At 39.2% G+C, this 16,715-nt stretch overlaps 2 protein-coding genes across 7 annotated transcripts in view; one reads left to right on the plus strand and one right to left on the minus strand.

Annotated features, from left to right (window-relative positions):
- chaf1a (chromatin assembly factor 1, subunit A (p150)) overlaps positions 1-2,163 on the plus strand; it is a 47,106-nt gene extending 44,943 nt beyond the window's left edge. For all 5 annotated transcript variants that reach the window (XM_043720962.1, XM_043720959.1, XM_043720958.1 and 2 more), the window contains exons 14-15: positions 554-662; positions 1,781-2,163. In XM_043720962.1, the coding sequence (XP_043576897.1) occupies positions 554-662; positions 1,781-2,013 (342 nt within the window). In that variant the 3' untranslated portion in view covers positions 2,014-2,163. The remainder of the gene's footprint in view (positions 1-553; positions 663-1,780) is intronic.
- A 1,606-nt stretch (positions 2,164-3,769) lies between these two features.
- Positions 3,770-16,715, minus strand: part of ubxn6 (UBX domain protein 6) — a 39,465-nt gene continuing 26,519 nt past the window's right edge. For both annotated transcript variants that reach the window (XM_043720967.1, XM_043720968.1), the window contains 3 exons: positions 14,038-14,168; positions 8,617-8,762; positions 3,770-6,892 (listed from right to left, as the gene is read on the minus strand). In XM_043720967.1, coding sequence (XP_043576902.1) covers positions 6,767-6,892; positions 8,617-8,762; positions 14,038-14,168 — 403 coding nt within the window. In that variant the 3' untranslated portion in view covers positions 3,770-6,766. The remainder of the gene's footprint in view (positions 6,893-8,616; positions 8,763-14,037; positions 14,169-16,715) is intronic.

Here is a 16,715-nt window from a genome sequence, read left to right on the forward strand (position 1 = left end):
GTCCAAACTTGTCATGAATCCGATTTATGTTTTGGTGGGATCTGAATCTTACGACCAAGAAGTCTGCAGTGAAAACATGAAATATCTTGACATAGAGTCATAGTGATGTGTAGCACGGAAACAGACCCTTTGGTCCAACCCGTCCATGCCAACCAGATATCCCAACCCACTCTAGTCCCACCTGCCAGTACCTGGCCCACGAAGACGGAAAATTGCAGCTCAGTTCAGTGTTGCAGGAAGGAAATACTTGCAGCAAAAGAAAGACGTGTGGAACACTTAATGTTAACAATCTGTCTCTAGATTGCATTTTCAGTAAAATATTAAGTGTAATTAAAATGATCAGCTGTTTTTTCCCACCAGAGTTAGCGAGATAAGATGTTTCAGTTTAACTTCACTCCTTGCTATGATTTTTATTAAAGTGTACTTTGAAGCTTATTTTATACACAACAGCTTATATCTGGTTTCTGTGATGCATCTCTTTTGCCAATCTTCAGATAACACTGGAGATAATATTGAAAGAATGGATTAACCTTGTGGTGCATTTGTTTTCCAGGCTGAAGTAATGGAGACAGATGGTTTTCAGGCAGATACAGAAGAGGATGATGATGCAGACTGTGTAATTGTTGAGGTACACACGAATAATCCTGCTCCAAACAAAGAAGGTACAGAGTTGACTTTGTTTTTTTTTTGTGTAAAATATCCTCTCTTTCAAATTGCTGCAGTGATCAATATGGAGAAATATTTTAAGAGGACTGAGGATTTTAGTTGCAGACAAACCTGTATGCATTATGTGATGCATCCTTGTGCCCTTTATCATATACCCATATCTTTACTATTATTTACAGACAGTCTTAATGGCAAGGTTGTCTCAGTTTTGTATCTGTAGTTGGTTCATCTACTTTTTTCTATTTTATCATCTCTCTTTAACGATCACCTACTTTTAACTTGTTACCAAGTCATGTTTAGATTACATTACTTAGTGTGGAAACAGGCCCTTCGGCCCAACAAGTCCACACCGACCAGCCGAAGCGCAACCCACCCATACCCCTACATTTACCCCTTACCTAACACTACAGGCAATTTAGCATGGCCAATTCACCTAACCTGCACATCTTTTGATTATGGGAGGAAACCCACGCAGACACTGGGAGAACGTGCAAACTCCACACAGTCAGTCGCCTGAGGCTGAAATTGAACCCCGGTCTCTGGCACTGTGAGGCAGCAGTGCTAACTACTGTGCCACCCACTAGGTTTTGACTATTTTAAACACAACTGCTTTCCCAATTATATCAAAGCTGGTCTTTGGTACTGGGTTTCAAATATCAGTTTTGTTTCATGAAACATAGGTGCCACCTGCAATGATGACTCTGCCTTGGGTACACTTGCAGGGGGAGATTAAAAGGTCAAACATGTTTTTGTGGTTTGGGTGTCGTAACACTTACCTGGGTAAAAATGGTAGATTTGCTCCCTCAAGGACAATTTCAATCACAAATGTGGTTCACTATTGTTACTAAGTAAATTTAAAAATCTATAATGAATTGAACTGGAATGTTGCACAGTGGAATATGAACTCATGTTGTAAAGTTATTAGATCATTAATTACAACTATACTGTTGAACCCTTGGCTGATTCATTTGAGCATTACATTTTCAGGTTGTTGTTGAAGAATATCTAATTTCCAGAATTTTGATTGTTTATTAATGAGATGCTTATTTTTTTCACTTTCACCTGTTCCTCATTCCCTCAAATCTGACTCCAACAACCTTCCCCCCTCCCCCAGAGAATAAGGAGCAAGCTGCAGATTTATGTGCTGGATTGGTAAAGAGTGAGGAAATGCCAAACAAATCTGGCTCTGAACTGGTCAGCAGTGAGGCAAACCCTGTAATGTTGTGTTGTGGTTTAGCAGCTGGTGATGCGCAGTCCACAGAGCCAAACTCAGACCTGACCACTGAAGAGATGATGGACATTGAACCCTGTGAAAATGCTGCTGTTAAACTTCCCAACAGACTTTGAATTGATTTTAAGATATATATACTAATAGCTGTATGTATGTAGTCTACTTTTTAGAAACTTTTTAAAACCTTTTTCTGTATCATTTCGTAAACTTTGACTTAATACTTGAAGTTCTGTAAAAAAAAAACAAATAAAATGGCACTTTTGCAACAGGTTTGTAACTTGATATTTTAACTTCTCTGAACACACTTGTAACTGTAGACTGTGAAAGATGTTTGTATAATGGCATTTTTTTGCAACCTTAGGTCACCTTCTCTCCTCGCAGCTCACTAAGGGAAAGGGGTTTAAATATGGCTGTCTGAGCTTGCAAACCCTAAATTTCAGCTTGTGGCCTGATGAGTTTATGATCCCTACGTTTGGAAGCTCTCACTTAAACAGTACTATCCTTGTTTCATTCCAATTTATTTCAGCTTGGTTGACATGATATTACTTTCTATTTTTATAGTGCTATTCAAAATTTGCGATCATCAGCCATGAGAAATTAACTCATTTGTAGATAATGGATGTCCTTTCAAAACACTTTTGCTGTTGATTTTCATGTTTATATTTCTCATCTTAATCCTTATAGCATTCACAAGTCTGAGAAATTTTATTTTAACAGACTTATATGGGTTATTTTTTATTAAAATGGTTGTAATAGAATAGACAATTTTTTTTTTAAATACAAACTCTCTGCTAATCCTACCCAAAGATAACTGAAGGTGAGACACCAGTCTGGCACACTGCTTTTGAAATTTAATTCTCTTAAAAAGCTTATGCCCTTGTGTTCAGTGATTTGTATTTGTGTCTAAACTTGCATTAAAATCAACCACTTTTCACAAGCAAGATGATCTTGTTGAATCAGCTTTGAGGGATAAGATCAAATGGAAAACTAATTTGTAGACTTCAGATAATTTACCATTGAAATTAAACTGTCAAAAGAACAATCTAATATTGATGTTTATAACAATCTGATTTTTTTGTTTTGTATCTGTGTATATAAAGATAAGATTTGTCATTACCATAAAGCCTGATTAGAAATACTAATGCCCCCATCATCTTCAGAACTAGTGTGTAATGCATGTGGTCCAGTTAATTTATCTACCTTCAGACCTTTCAGCTTCTCCAGCAACTTCTCCTTGGTGATATACTCACCTCTGGTATTTTGCTAATGTTTTCTACTGTGAAAACAGATGCAAAGTACTTATCCAATTCCTCTAACACTTTTGGTCCCCCATTACTACTTCTCCAGCCTCATTTTCCTGAGGAACAGCGTAAACTCTTACCTTTAGATATCTAAACAAAACTCACTCATTACTTTCTAGCTGAACCTCATTTTTCACGTTATTTCCCCCTGCCCCTTTTTAGGTTGGCTGCTACTTGTTTTAAAAGGTTTTGCACTCCTCTGTCTTCTTGCAAGGTTTTCTCTTGTTTTCTTTGACTTGCCATGTCAGGAATGTTTGCCTCATCCTCCCCTCAGTATGTTTCTTCTTCCCAGGGATCTGTTTTTACTTTGCCCCACAAATTACTTGCAGAAACTGCTGCTATTGCTGCTCCATTGTCTTCCATCCCAAGCTTTTAAGATTAATGCTGGACAGCTTCTCAAACGTCTTTGTAGTTCTTTCTCCCTTGCCCCCTCCTCATCAGAGCTCTGCTCTACACCAGTTGACATTCACAAAGAGCCCTTAGGACATCATTCTAAACACTAAAAGCTGTATCAATTTTATGTTAAGTACAGAAGAAATGAAAACATGGATCTGTAGGATACAGATCCTAATAATGAAAATAATAGTTTATTACTGAAATGAATTAATATAAACCAAGGATAGGTTATCATGCACTGATTAATGTCCTTAACCACTCAAGCTTCATTCTGAGCTGTACAGTTTTTAAAAGTCTTTGAATCTTAAAATACATCAAAATAACTAATTGAGAATGGGGTACAAAAATGATTAGTTCTTGCAAAATAAGATCTTTCTACAGCACAATTACAGGAAAATACAGTAATTCAGGTGTGGTGTTATTGAATGGAGACATTTATTTAACAAACAGGAATCACTAACTTGAGTCAAGATGACCTCATTTAAACTTCTTGAAGTTGTATTTACCGCATGAATTCTACTGTGTTTAGCAATTGCTATCTGGCTCGTTATGTATACAAGTATGAACTCATAACTTGGTTGTAAGGTTACTAACAAGTAGCTTCATTACCCAAGCTAAGGAAATTTTTTAAAATCCCAAAGAGTAAACACTGACCCAAACAGTGGCTAAGAAAAGCGATGGGTTCAACTGGGACACTTAGTTAAATGCTTACACAGAACCCTGCAGTATTGGAAAACTGTCAGTATTTGTGGAACTGTAACCCACGATGAATAAGCATCAAGGGAAGAAAAGAAACAAAACACTGCATTTGGGATTAAGCTCAAAATGAAATACTGTAAAGCCTTTGGCAGTGTACATCTAATATCATAAACATATGGTGCTTTGCAAATGAAGCATAAATAAACTGATTGGAACTAAAGCTTTTAGTGCTTTAGTGAAGTAGTGTTTTATTTTTGAATATCAGGTCATTCTGAACAGCTATACAAACATACAATGGATTCATAAGTTATTCTGTTCATATTAAGAAATTATCAACCTGCAGCAAACTCACATTAAATTTAACAGTTGAGAAGGGTCAATTGGTCAGTACTTATTCCCTATCTGAGCATGTATGCACTGCATTGGATGCCATATGTGGTATGGAGATGCAGCAGTCAAAATAATAAACAAACTGCCACAAACTCAAGAGCTGCTGAGGTGTTGGATAAACTGGACATACTATGTATAATTAAACATGCAATCAATTCTGGTTAAAAAAAACCCTGCTGGAATCATGCTTGCAAATTTCTGCATTCCAACTGGATATAGTCAACAGATGATTGAGAACAGCATGTGATTGTATTTTTAAAAATCGGAAGCATATTTACAAGTTTGTTTAAAATAAAGTATAAATCAGTGTTTAAATGTAATGCTTCAAAAATTGCTCAGCAGAAAGATGTGTTGATACCTTTTCTGTAGTATATGGCTTCGTTCTACAGCAGCTTGGATATGCAATAGATATTGTACTCAAGCTATTCAACTAGCAAGCACTAACAGATGTCATGAATGCAAATATTTTAATGTAATTATCAATCCAGAAATATTGCATTTAATCACACCTAGAGTACATCTGCCTCCTATGTTAAAAGCATCCTTGAATGTTCAGCTATGAGTATCATTTCATAAAATTACAGCTTAAACCCATTTTTAGAAATCTAATTTACATAATAAATAAGTAATGTTACCTTACTGTATGGCAAGCAAAACCAATTTGCAAGCAAATCTATTGATAATTAAGCAATATTGTAGAGGATGAAATGAGGGAATGAATTACAGGGAAAACTTAGACAATAGGTTTTGCTTTTAAATTATAGCATCATTTATCCTCAAAATAAATAGTTAAAGATGACTTGATTTCTCAAACTCAAATCAGAAGAGGAAATGCTAGGAATACACATTAGACCACCCAGCAAGCAAATAAAGAGGAACCAAGCTACTTCTAAACAGAAACATAACAATGCAACGCAGCTGGAGTCTATGCATAGCTTTCCATTGACATTGCTTGATGGCTTACAATGCTTTCACCCTAACTGGTGTATAGTATGCTGATATTTTTTGTTAACTGCCTATGAGAAAAGGGAAAGCAATTACACTTCACCAAACTTTTCTTTTTCTATAACAATTCCACCTTAGCAATGTCACTATCAACTTTAATTTACTTTGTGTTCACAATAACTGAATCTTAGATTATCACTTTGCAAAAAGGCAACTCAGCGTTTCGTAGTAGACCTATTTATGACACTACAACACCATAGAGTTAAGAACAAACAAAATGCTGGTAGAAATTCAGGTCTGGCAACATCTGTGGACACAGTCTTCTGAAGATGAATCATATTGGACTTGAAATGTTAACTGTTTCTGTATCCACAAGCTGCCAGACCAACTGAGTTCAGCATTCAGTGTTTGTTTCAGATGAAGTATTTGCATTATTTTGCTTTTACAGAATATAAATACTTGCTGAGGAATTATCAGCGACAATGCCTTCATGGTGTAGAGTATCTCAAATAATCAACTGAACAACAGAGACGGAGGTCAGTTGGTAAACTGGCAGTGGAAAATATTCAAGCTACTCAACAGCAGTATCTTATACTATAATAATAAGCAAAGGACATTACTGGTGAACCAACACCAAGGCTAAATCCTATTCAAAACCAAGTTCAACAACAGTGGTTGAATCAATGTTCTCAAATACTTTCTCATTGCCTTCTTTGCAAATAGGTTCTTGTATTCTTGAAAAGCATTCTCTTTCTCACATTAGTTCAAACTCAATATATGGAATTTCTCAAGTATGAGCTGAATCAGTTGAACATCATCTTTGCTAATTGTTACACTCATACAGCTGGGTTCAGACCCATTCAGTTTTTCTTCCCTTTCCAAAAGTATATCCTTAAAAAGGGGCAGGCCACAAGTAGCAACTTGTATTCAAGAAACTACATTAACTGCTGCATGATGTGATGTATTAATATAGCAAAGTATCGTCATTCAATTGTCTTGAATCAAGATACTCCAAATCTCTCCAAAAATTCTTTGTTCTCCCCCTCCTATTTAATATGGTATTAACAGGACACCCACTTGTTATACAAAATACATTTACAAACAATATTTAACTGAGCATTCAAAGTCTGTTTTTTACTTATGCAAGTGTTTGGATGTTAGACAGCAGTTCTTGTTTTAGCATGCTGGTGTGGCTTTGCCCTGCAGCCTCAAGATTGGCTAGGACCTCTGCATCCCATGTCAAGGTCAACAAGGCAGCTGGAACCTGAAAACAACAGGAAAAATGTCAATGTACAAAGTTTAATATGAGTCTTGAGACAGACTACTTTTGATTATCTACAGTCACTAGATTATAGGAAGGAGGGAGTATTAAGATTTTGCAGGTTGCACGCACAGCAGGTGATAAGTTAAAGCAGAGATACTGGAAATGCATTTGTCAAAGAAAAGGTTGAATCAGAAGCTATATTTGTTTAATTGCTCTAACTGGTGCATGGACCACTAATAGCACAGAGGGAACACTGATCAGGCATAACAACTGGAAAGTAGCATTGGAAAATGTAAGCTATATGAGCAGGATCAGGCCTTTCACCCATCAAGTCTGCAACACATTCAGAGATATGGCTGACCTCAAATCATTAAATCAACTTACCTGCCTTTTCCCAAATTCTTGATTTTCTTACTGATAAAATCTGGCTATTTCAACATTGAATGTACTTGATGGCCCAGCCTCTACAGTAAAGAATTCCAAAGATTCACTACCCTCAGAAAAAATGTGTCCTGTTTTAAATGGGCAATTCCTCACTCTCGAGATGATGCCCCCGAACCAAGACTCTCCCACAAGCGGAAACAACCTTTCAGCATCTATTCTCTCAAGCCCCCTATTAATCTATTTCTCATTAAGGCCTCCTCTCATGGTTTTAAACTCCTATGTCCAAACTTCTCAAACTGTCCTCAAAAACAAAACTCCTCCATGCCTGGTACATCTCATGAACTTTCTCTGGACTGCCTCTGATGTTAGTAAAACTTTCATCAGATAAGGGGACCAAAACTCCTGATGTCACTCGAGATGTGATCCAACTAGCACCTTATGTAATTTTAACAAGACAGCCTTATATTGGTACTTCATTCCCTTTGAATGAAGGCCAATATTCCATTTGCCTTCCGTGTTACCTGAACATCGAAACTACCTTTTGTGTGATGAGAGCACAAGGACCCTCAAATCCCTCTGCTCTGCAGCTTTCTGCAGTCTTTCACCATTGAAATAATATTCAGTTCCTCTATCTTCCAACTGCATAACTTCATGTTTCTCACTTTTTTTCTACGTTTTTGCCCAATTATCTCAGCTGGCTATATTTTTCAAATTGTGTCATTTTATCACTTGCTTTCCCATCTATTTGTGTTATCTGCAAACGTGGCATTCACTTCTCTCACCTATATATTTGGTGTATATTGGAAATGATTCTGGCCGCAGCACTGATCCCTATGGAACTCCACTAGTTACAGGTTGCCATCCTCAAAATGACCATCTTATCCCAACTCTGTCTTCTCACAGTTAGTCAAGGTCATTACTTAAACCTGTGCTTGCAGTATTGATCATTTCATCGCTCAATCCTTTGGCATGTTCACCATTTGTCTTATGCCCTCGGAACTCAAGCACATGAAACAAATGCTCCTGGCATTTGCTATTGTCTACATAGGAAAATACCCAAAATAGGAAACAAAATGAGAATATTGAAAAGAAATCACCAACCCACTTCTTTCTGCAGAAGACAGGAAATTCAAACATTTTTGGTGTACTGAAAGGACAGATGGTTCTTTGCTGTTAGAGTCAAGAGAGACAGATTGTCTTGTTGAGAATAATAGCCAGAAGGAGCACAAGCATCAGTAGCAGAGTCAAGGAGCAAGCAGACATGTTCACCCCTAACTTAAGGAACAAAATTGGAGAAACAAAGTTGAATAACTGAAAATGTAATTGTAAAGCAGTTTTACCAGTCCCACTTCAATAAACATTGCAGCTTCATCTTTTAGTTTCTGTCCCCCAGGAGCCATCAGTTCAAAAGGAATCCAGTCTTTATCCAGAACACTGTGGATAAATTCACGAAGGGCTAACACCCTCTCTCGAGCATAGAATGTCCCTGAAAGGGAGAAATGCTGTTAATAAATTTACCAATGTTGTTATCAGATTTTGATAGCCTCAATGCAGTCTCATTTTCTCAAACTGTTGGGATTATTCAAATTTGTTTGTATTTCAAATAACTTCATATGAAAATGTTTTTTGAAGTCTAAATAAAGGAACAGATATGTTAAGAAAGGCATGTTGTTTTTTCACACACATACAATGCAGGAATGAGAAACAAGCCTGTCACTGCTCATGTGGATTATTGGCAATATTCAGTAATAGAGAAGAGAAGAAGAACATACAAAATAGGAGCTGAACAAAGTTATTTGGTCCCCGGAGACTAAGCCACTATTCAGTAAGATTGTGACGGATCTCAGATGTTCCTTTGTGAGCTGTTCTCATACCCCAGAATCCTTTAGAACACAGCTTGAATATACTCAACGACTGAATATTCATAGTTTTAGAGTCATAGAGATGTACAGCATGGAAACAGACCCTTTGGTCCAACCCGTCCATGCCGACCAGATATCAGTCCCACCTGCCTTATCCCTTCAAACCCTTCCTATTCATATACCCATCCAAAAGCCTCTTAAATGTTGCAATTGTACCAGCCTCCACCACTTCCTCTGGCAGCTCATTCCATACACATACCACCCTGTGTGTGAAAAGGTTACCCCTTAGGTCTCTTTTATATCTTTCCCCTCTCACCCTAAACCTATGCCCTCTAGTTCTGGACTCCCCGACCCCAGGGAAAAGACTTTGTCTATTTACCCTATCCATGCCCCTCATGATTTTATAAACCTCTATAAAGGTCACCCCTCAGCCTCTGATGCTCCAGGGAAAACAGCCCCAGACTGTTCAACCTCTCCCTATAGCTCAAATCCTCCAACCCTGGCAATGTCCTTGTAAATCTTTTCTGAACCCTTTCAAGTTTCACAACATCTTTCCGATAGGAAGGAGACCAGAATTGCACGCAATATTCCAACAGTGGCCTAACCAATGTCCTGTACAGCCACAACATGACCTCCCAACTCCTGTACTCAGTACTCTGACCAATAAAGGAAAGCATACCAAACGCCTTCTTCACTATCCTATCTACCTGCGACTCCACTTTCAAGGAGCTATGAACCTGCACTCTCAGGTCTCTTTGTTCAGCAACACTCCCATTACCATTAAGTGTATAAGTCCTGCTAAGGTTTGCTTTCTCAAAATGCAGCACTTTGCGTTTATCTGAATTAAACTCCATCTACAACTTCTCAGCCCATTGGCTCATCTGTTGTTATCTGAAGTAACCTTCTTCGCAGTCCACTACACCTCCAATTTTGGTATCATCTGCAAACTTACTGACTGTACCTCTTATGCTCACATCCAAGTCATTTAATGTAAATGACAAAAAGTAGTCAAAACCTTGCTAACTGGTCTCCCGTGGGGAACCTTGAATGCCTTACTGAAGTCCATATAGATCACATCTACCGCTCTGCTCTCATCAGACAAAAAGTAGTCAAAACCTTGCTAACTGGTCTCCCGTGGGGAACCTTGTTGAACGCCTTACTGAAGTCCATATAGATCACATCTACCGCTCTGCTCTCATCAATCCTCTTTGTTACTTCTTCCAAAAACTCAATCAAGTTTGAGGGAGGATTTCCCACACACAAAGCCATGTTGACTATCCTGAATCAGTCCTTGCCTTTCCAAATACATGTACATCCTGTCCCTCAGGATTCCCTCCAACAACTTGCCCACCACGGACGTCAGGCTCACTGGTCTATAATTCCCTGGCTTGTCCTTACCACCCTTCTTAAACAGTGGCACGTTAGCCAACCTGCAGTCTTCCAGCACCTCACCTGTGACTATCCATGATACAAATATCTCAGCAAGAGGCCCAGCAATCACTTCTCTAGCTTCCCACAGAGTTCTAGGGTACACCTGATCAGGTTTTGGGGAATTATCCACCTTTATGCATTTCAAGACATCCAGCACTTCCTCCTCTGTAATATGGACATTTTGCAAGATATCACCATCTCTTTCCCTATATCCTATATCTTCCATACCCTCAATAAATACTGATGCAAAATACTCGTTTAGTATCTCCCCCATTTTCTGCGGCTCCACACAAAGGCCACCTTGCTGATCTTTGAGGGGCCCTATTCTCTTCCTAGTTACCCTTTTGTTTGTAAAAAACCCTTTGGATTCTCCTTAATTCTATTTGCCAAAGCTACCTCATGTCCCCTTTTTGCCCTCCTGATTTCCCTCTTAAGTATACTCCTACTGCCTTTATACTCCTCTAAGGATTCACTCGATCTATCTTGTCTATACCTTACATATGCTTCCTTCTTTTTCTTAACCAAACCCTCAATTTCTTTCGTCATCCAGCATTCCCTATACCTACCAGCCTTTCCTTTCACCCTGACAGGAATATACTTTCTCTGGATTCTCGTTATCTCGTTCCTGAAGGCTTCCCATTTTCCAGCCATCCCTTTACCTATGAACATCTGCCCCCAATCAACTTTTGAAAGTTCTTACCTAATACTGTCAAAATTAGCCTTTCTAAGCAATTGAAGAAAGTTCCCATCCAGCACTAAATAGCCAATCCCTTTTTCTAAGGTTGAGACCCCGTGCTCTCGGTTGTCCAGGCTGAGAAAATATCTTGTCATCATCTACCCAGTCAGGCCCCTTAGAAATGTCACATCTTTCAAATGAATAACCTTTCATTCCCTAAAATTGGACAAACACAGGTCTTGTAAAAATCACTCTCTCCTGAAAGGGCAATCCTTTCATCACTTGAGTGAACCTTCATGGCATTTCACAGAAACATACATAGAAAAAAAGTGAGCAGGAGTAAGCCAATTGACTCTTCGATCCTGTGCTGAATTCAATATGGTCATGGTTCATCATTCAATTTGCTATCCTGTTCCAACTTCGCCCCATACCCTTTAATCCCTTTAACCTTAAGAACGAGATCCAATTCTTTTTGAAAACAGTCAACGTTTTGACTTCAACACCTTTCTTGGGAGAGCATTCCAAAAGCACACCACACTCTGCGTGAAGAAATTTCTCATGTCAGTCTGAAAAGCCCATATCCTTAAACTGTGACCCTGGTTCTCAGGAACATTCTTTCCACATTTACCTTGTCTAGTCCTGTTAGAGTTTTTCATGTTTCTACGAGACCCCACATCCACCCCATAATTCTTAACTCCAGTGAATATTGTCCTAACTATATTCCTATTTCTATAGTCCTAATCCACAGTTGCCTTATGCTTGGTTGCACATTATCCATACCCAGAACACCCCTCCCGAAGAAAAGGAGACCAAAACTGCATACAAAACGCCAGGTATGGCCTGATGAAAGCCCTTAGAATTGCAGCAAGATATCTCTGCTCCTGTACTCAAATCCTCTCATTATGAAGGTCAACATACCATTTCTTTATCACCTGCTGCACATGCCTGCTTACATGCAGCAAATGGTGTCAAAGGAAACAGAGGTCTTGCAGCACACCCCCTTTTCCAAATTTATTGCCATTCAGTTAATAAATTTCCTGCTTTCGATACCAAAGCGGACAACATCACATTTAACTAAATTAGATTTCATTTGCCCACTCATTCAACTTGTGCAAATCACACTGAAGCATCCCTACATCCTCATCATAGCACACACTCTCAAGGGTCATTTCCCCTTAGGTAATGAGGCCAAATCTGTAACCCAGGTATGGCCTAACCAATGTCTGTTTAATTACAGCGAGACTTTTCTTTTAGCTGTTGTACCACACTGCCTTTGTAGCAAAAATCTAACATATCATTTGGTCTCCTATTGCTTGTAGTACCTGCAGTTAACTTTGTGATTCATTTCCAATGATGCCAATTCTCCTCTAAATGCAAACATTTCCCAGTCTCTCACTATGCTTTTATATTTTTCTGACCAAAAATGGATAATTTCACACTTCACCACACTGTTACCCATCTCCCATATTCTTGCCCACTCCCAATCTCTGTTGAGTAACAAATCTCGTAGTCCAAGTTATTAACATTAATTGTAAATAGCTGAGACTCATACTGACATTTTCAGTGTCCCACTAGTTACCATCTGCCAAGCTAAAAATGTCCCATTTATTTCTCCTCTTGATTTAGCATACATTTGCCACTCCTCAGTCCATGTTCATATTATTCCAATTCATAATATCCAATCTTGTGTAAGAACATTGCATGGTACTTTACACCTACTGCTCCCCGGTCCACCTCATAGCACACACTTGTATCCTCAAAAGAAACTCAAAATCATTAAACGCTATTTCCCTTCTGTAAACACATTATGAATCTGTTCATGGTACTATAATTTTCTCATTGTTCTGTTCCCAATTCTATAATAAATTTGTAGTATTTTATCTACTGCTGCTTTCTCTCTTCTTTCTTAAACAGCAGGGTTGAGAAAGTTTGCTACTTTCCAACCTTCAAGACCCATTCTCGAACCAGATAAACCCTGGAAGATAGAGACCTATATATCCAATAGCTGTGCAGCACCCATTTTGAAACCCTAGGATGTCAGCTGTTCTGTCCAAAGAATTTGTGACTATTTAATTTCAATAATTTCTCCAGCATTATTTCTTTACTTATATTGATTCTCAGTAGACCTTTGAGTCTCCATTATTTTCTCATAGGTTATTTCTGTCTCCCCCCATGAAGCCAATGTCTCTGCAAATTCTTCACTTCCCATCACCATTTCACTTGCTTCCAACTTTAATGGGCCCAAATTTGCTGTAGCTCATCTCTTTTTCCATATCTATAAAAGTGTCGCAGTCTGTTTCTATGTTTCCTTCTAGTTCTACTCAAGAACTCAAAAAAATTCTACTCATTCTATTTGCTCTAAAGTTCCCAATTCTCATATTTATCCCTCTTTTTGCTGACATCACAGACCTCTCTTCCTTTGACCTAATACCACTTCAAATGTTTCTTGTACGTCTCCACTTGAGAGTCAAGTCATTTGAACCTACATACGGAAGTCAGAGAAGATTTGTGCATAATACATAATATAAGCTGGTATAAAAATTGTGTTTTTTAATTCTTCTAACATTCCAGGGGCTATATAATGCATGTATGTCACAATTCTGCTATTAGATATTTGGTTGTACATCTTTGTAAGAGAAGATGAATTAATTGCATACAGCACTGCAGGATTTGAAAGAATTGGAACAAATATTAGATTACATCAAGAAACTAGTGAATTGACATTTTTTGATGGATTTAAAGCTCCTAACAGCACCACCAACTGACTTCAGATTTCCAAATTGAGAGGTTACCTTGTAAAATGTATCCATCTGGGAACCTGACGCGCAAGAGAGTGTAGTTATATTTCTTCAACTCCCTCTGTTCGTCTCTCTCCCGCATAGCTTTAGTTCTCAGTTTGGTCATCCTATCCACAGCTTCTGATCTGCCATAAAACAATTGGGTAATTGTACATTATACTTTAATTATGATAAAGATGATCTAAATAGCCAATGTAGTACTCAATATAGAAACAAAAACAAATTGCTCTGAAAAACTCAGCAGGTCTGGCAGCATCTGTGGAAAGAAAGCAGAGCTAATATTTTGGGTCCAGAACACGATGGCACAGTGGTTAGCACTGCTGCCTCACAGCGCCAGAGACCCGGGTTCAATTCCCGCCTCAGGCAACTATCTGTGTGGAGTTTGCACATTCTCCCCGTGTCTGCGTGGGTTTCCTCCAGGTGCTCCGGTTTCCTCCCACAGTCCAAAGATGTGCAGGTTAAGTGAATTGGCCAAGTTAAATTGCCCGTAGTGTTAGGTGAAAGGGTAAATGTAGGGGAATGGGTCTGGGTGGGTTGCTCTTCGGAGGGTCGGTGTGGACTTGTTGGACCGAAGGGCCTGTTTCCACACTAAGTAATCCAATCTAATCTAAGCCGAAATTTGCCAGTAATTTCTGTTCTTGTTTCTGATTTCAGCATTTGTAGTTTTTTTTTAAGTATTCAGGTGTAGCACTGGATTAAGGACCAAGCTGAATTCCAGGTCTTAGCTAGCATAGGACTAACAGTTGACTTATGTCTTGGATAGCGAGAGGAAAGCAATTAGAGTCGATATTTTCAATCGACTCGCTCAGCCATAACTTAAGCTATTGGAATTGAACCTGTGCCTTTTAGCAGAGAGGTAGGGATACTACCGTTGTGCCACAAGACCCTCAAAACAATTACTGAGTAAACCACACAGAAACAGGATATTCAGCCAACTGGTCTGTGCAGTTGTTTATGCTCCAGACAAGTCCAGTTCCCACTTCATTTCACCTATCTTCATACTTTCTATTCATTTCCCCCTCATGTGCATATCTAGCTTCTCCTTAAATGCATTTATGTTCTTTGCCTTTATTACTCAGGTGTTCACTCCAAGTTCCACATTCTAACCACTCAGATTCCCTGCTGTGTGGAAGCAGGTCATTCGGCCCATTGAGTACACACCGACCCTCAGAACAGCACCCCATCCAGATCGATCTCTTAGCCTATCCCTGTAACCCTGCATTTCCCACAGCAAATCCATCTAACCTGCACATCCCAGGACACTATTGGCAATTTAGCATGGCCAATCCACTCTCACCTACATACCTTTGGTCTGTGGGAAGAAACTGGAGCACCTAGAGGAAACCAACGCAGACACAGGGACAAAGTGCAAACTCCACACACAGTCGCCGAGAGTGGTATCAAACCCGGGTCCCTGGCGCTGTGAAGCAGTAGTGCTAACCACTGAGCCACCCCAACTAATGGGTTTAAGGTGTTTGTACAGAATTCCTTATTGGGTTTATCAGTGAGTTTACGTTTACAACAAAAAAATCTTTACAGTTATCATAGCTCAACTGTAAATGGTCATTTCACAGTATTCTCTTTTCTGGAATAAAACAACCCAAACTGTTCATTTTTTCCTGATGGAATCTCCCAACTCCAACATGACCCTGGCAAATCATTTTTGCACCTTTGTAATAGTATAAACAGAGAATAGAAATAATCACAGTACTAACTAAGATTCAGGCATTCTATCACTGGCCCTGGACTCATTAAGAAAAAAAAAATTAGATGAAAACTATTGAAAAATAAATTGATTCTGCTGTAGTGCTTTTCACATCTCAAAACAACCCAAAAAAGTGTTTTACAATAGAATCACTTTTTCAAATCTTATGCTTTTTTAAAAAAAAGTGCAAGTTGTGTTGGGTTCTCTGGAGAGATTCTTGGTTTTTCTTAACCACTCATCATTAATTACCGATCCCACCCTTATTCCATCCGCATCTCACCATGCTCCTTTCCTGGAACAACATACCACACCTTGGATATCTACTGAAAGACCAGCACCCCAGTGCCTTTGCCATATTTAAAAAGGCCACTTCAGTCAGACAAACAGTGGCATTCCAAAGCCATCCTGCTCAGCCAAGGACTGAATCTTAACATATTGGAGGAGAGGATGGCACGTGATTCTCTAAGTGACCTGAAGGCCATGGTCGCGAAGGTGGTGCAAAAGTAGAGGACCCTTTTTCCAAAAGGACTGGCAGAGATGGTTGCATCACCAGATCGTGGCAACCTGGTCAGGGCCATCTCCAGGAATGGCCAACACGGCTGAAAGAAGGTCTATGATCTTTTCTGTTTGAACAGAGAGAGGCCACGCTCTTGTTTCTGCAACCTCACAAATACTATCTCTGCTATTGCACATACCTTCCACCATGGTTCATGATCTACCTCTGGCACTCCTGCCTGCAGCATCATCCTGCACCTGCTTTGATTTCCCCCAAGCTCCTACACGACCTGACGCTGAGACACTGCTTGCTGCACATGCAGTGTGCATACCCCCCACATGATGCAGGTGTGAAATGGACATAGTATGGTGTCCTGCAGAATGAATGTACTTCCCCATGACCGAGGACTGCTGACCAATAAGACAAGCTGTCTGCTTATGACTGCGCTAACTGGCAATGGCATGGCGAGGA

Source organism: Chiloscyllium plagiosum, chromosome 31, assembly GCF_004010195.1.
Source record: "Chiloscyllium plagiosum isolate BGI_BamShark_2017 chromosome 31, ASM401019v2, whole genome shotgun sequence".
NCBI classification, from domain to species: domain Eukaryota; kingdom Metazoa; phylum Chordata; class Chondrichthyes; order Orectolobiformes; family Hemiscylliidae; genus Chiloscyllium; species Chiloscyllium plagiosum.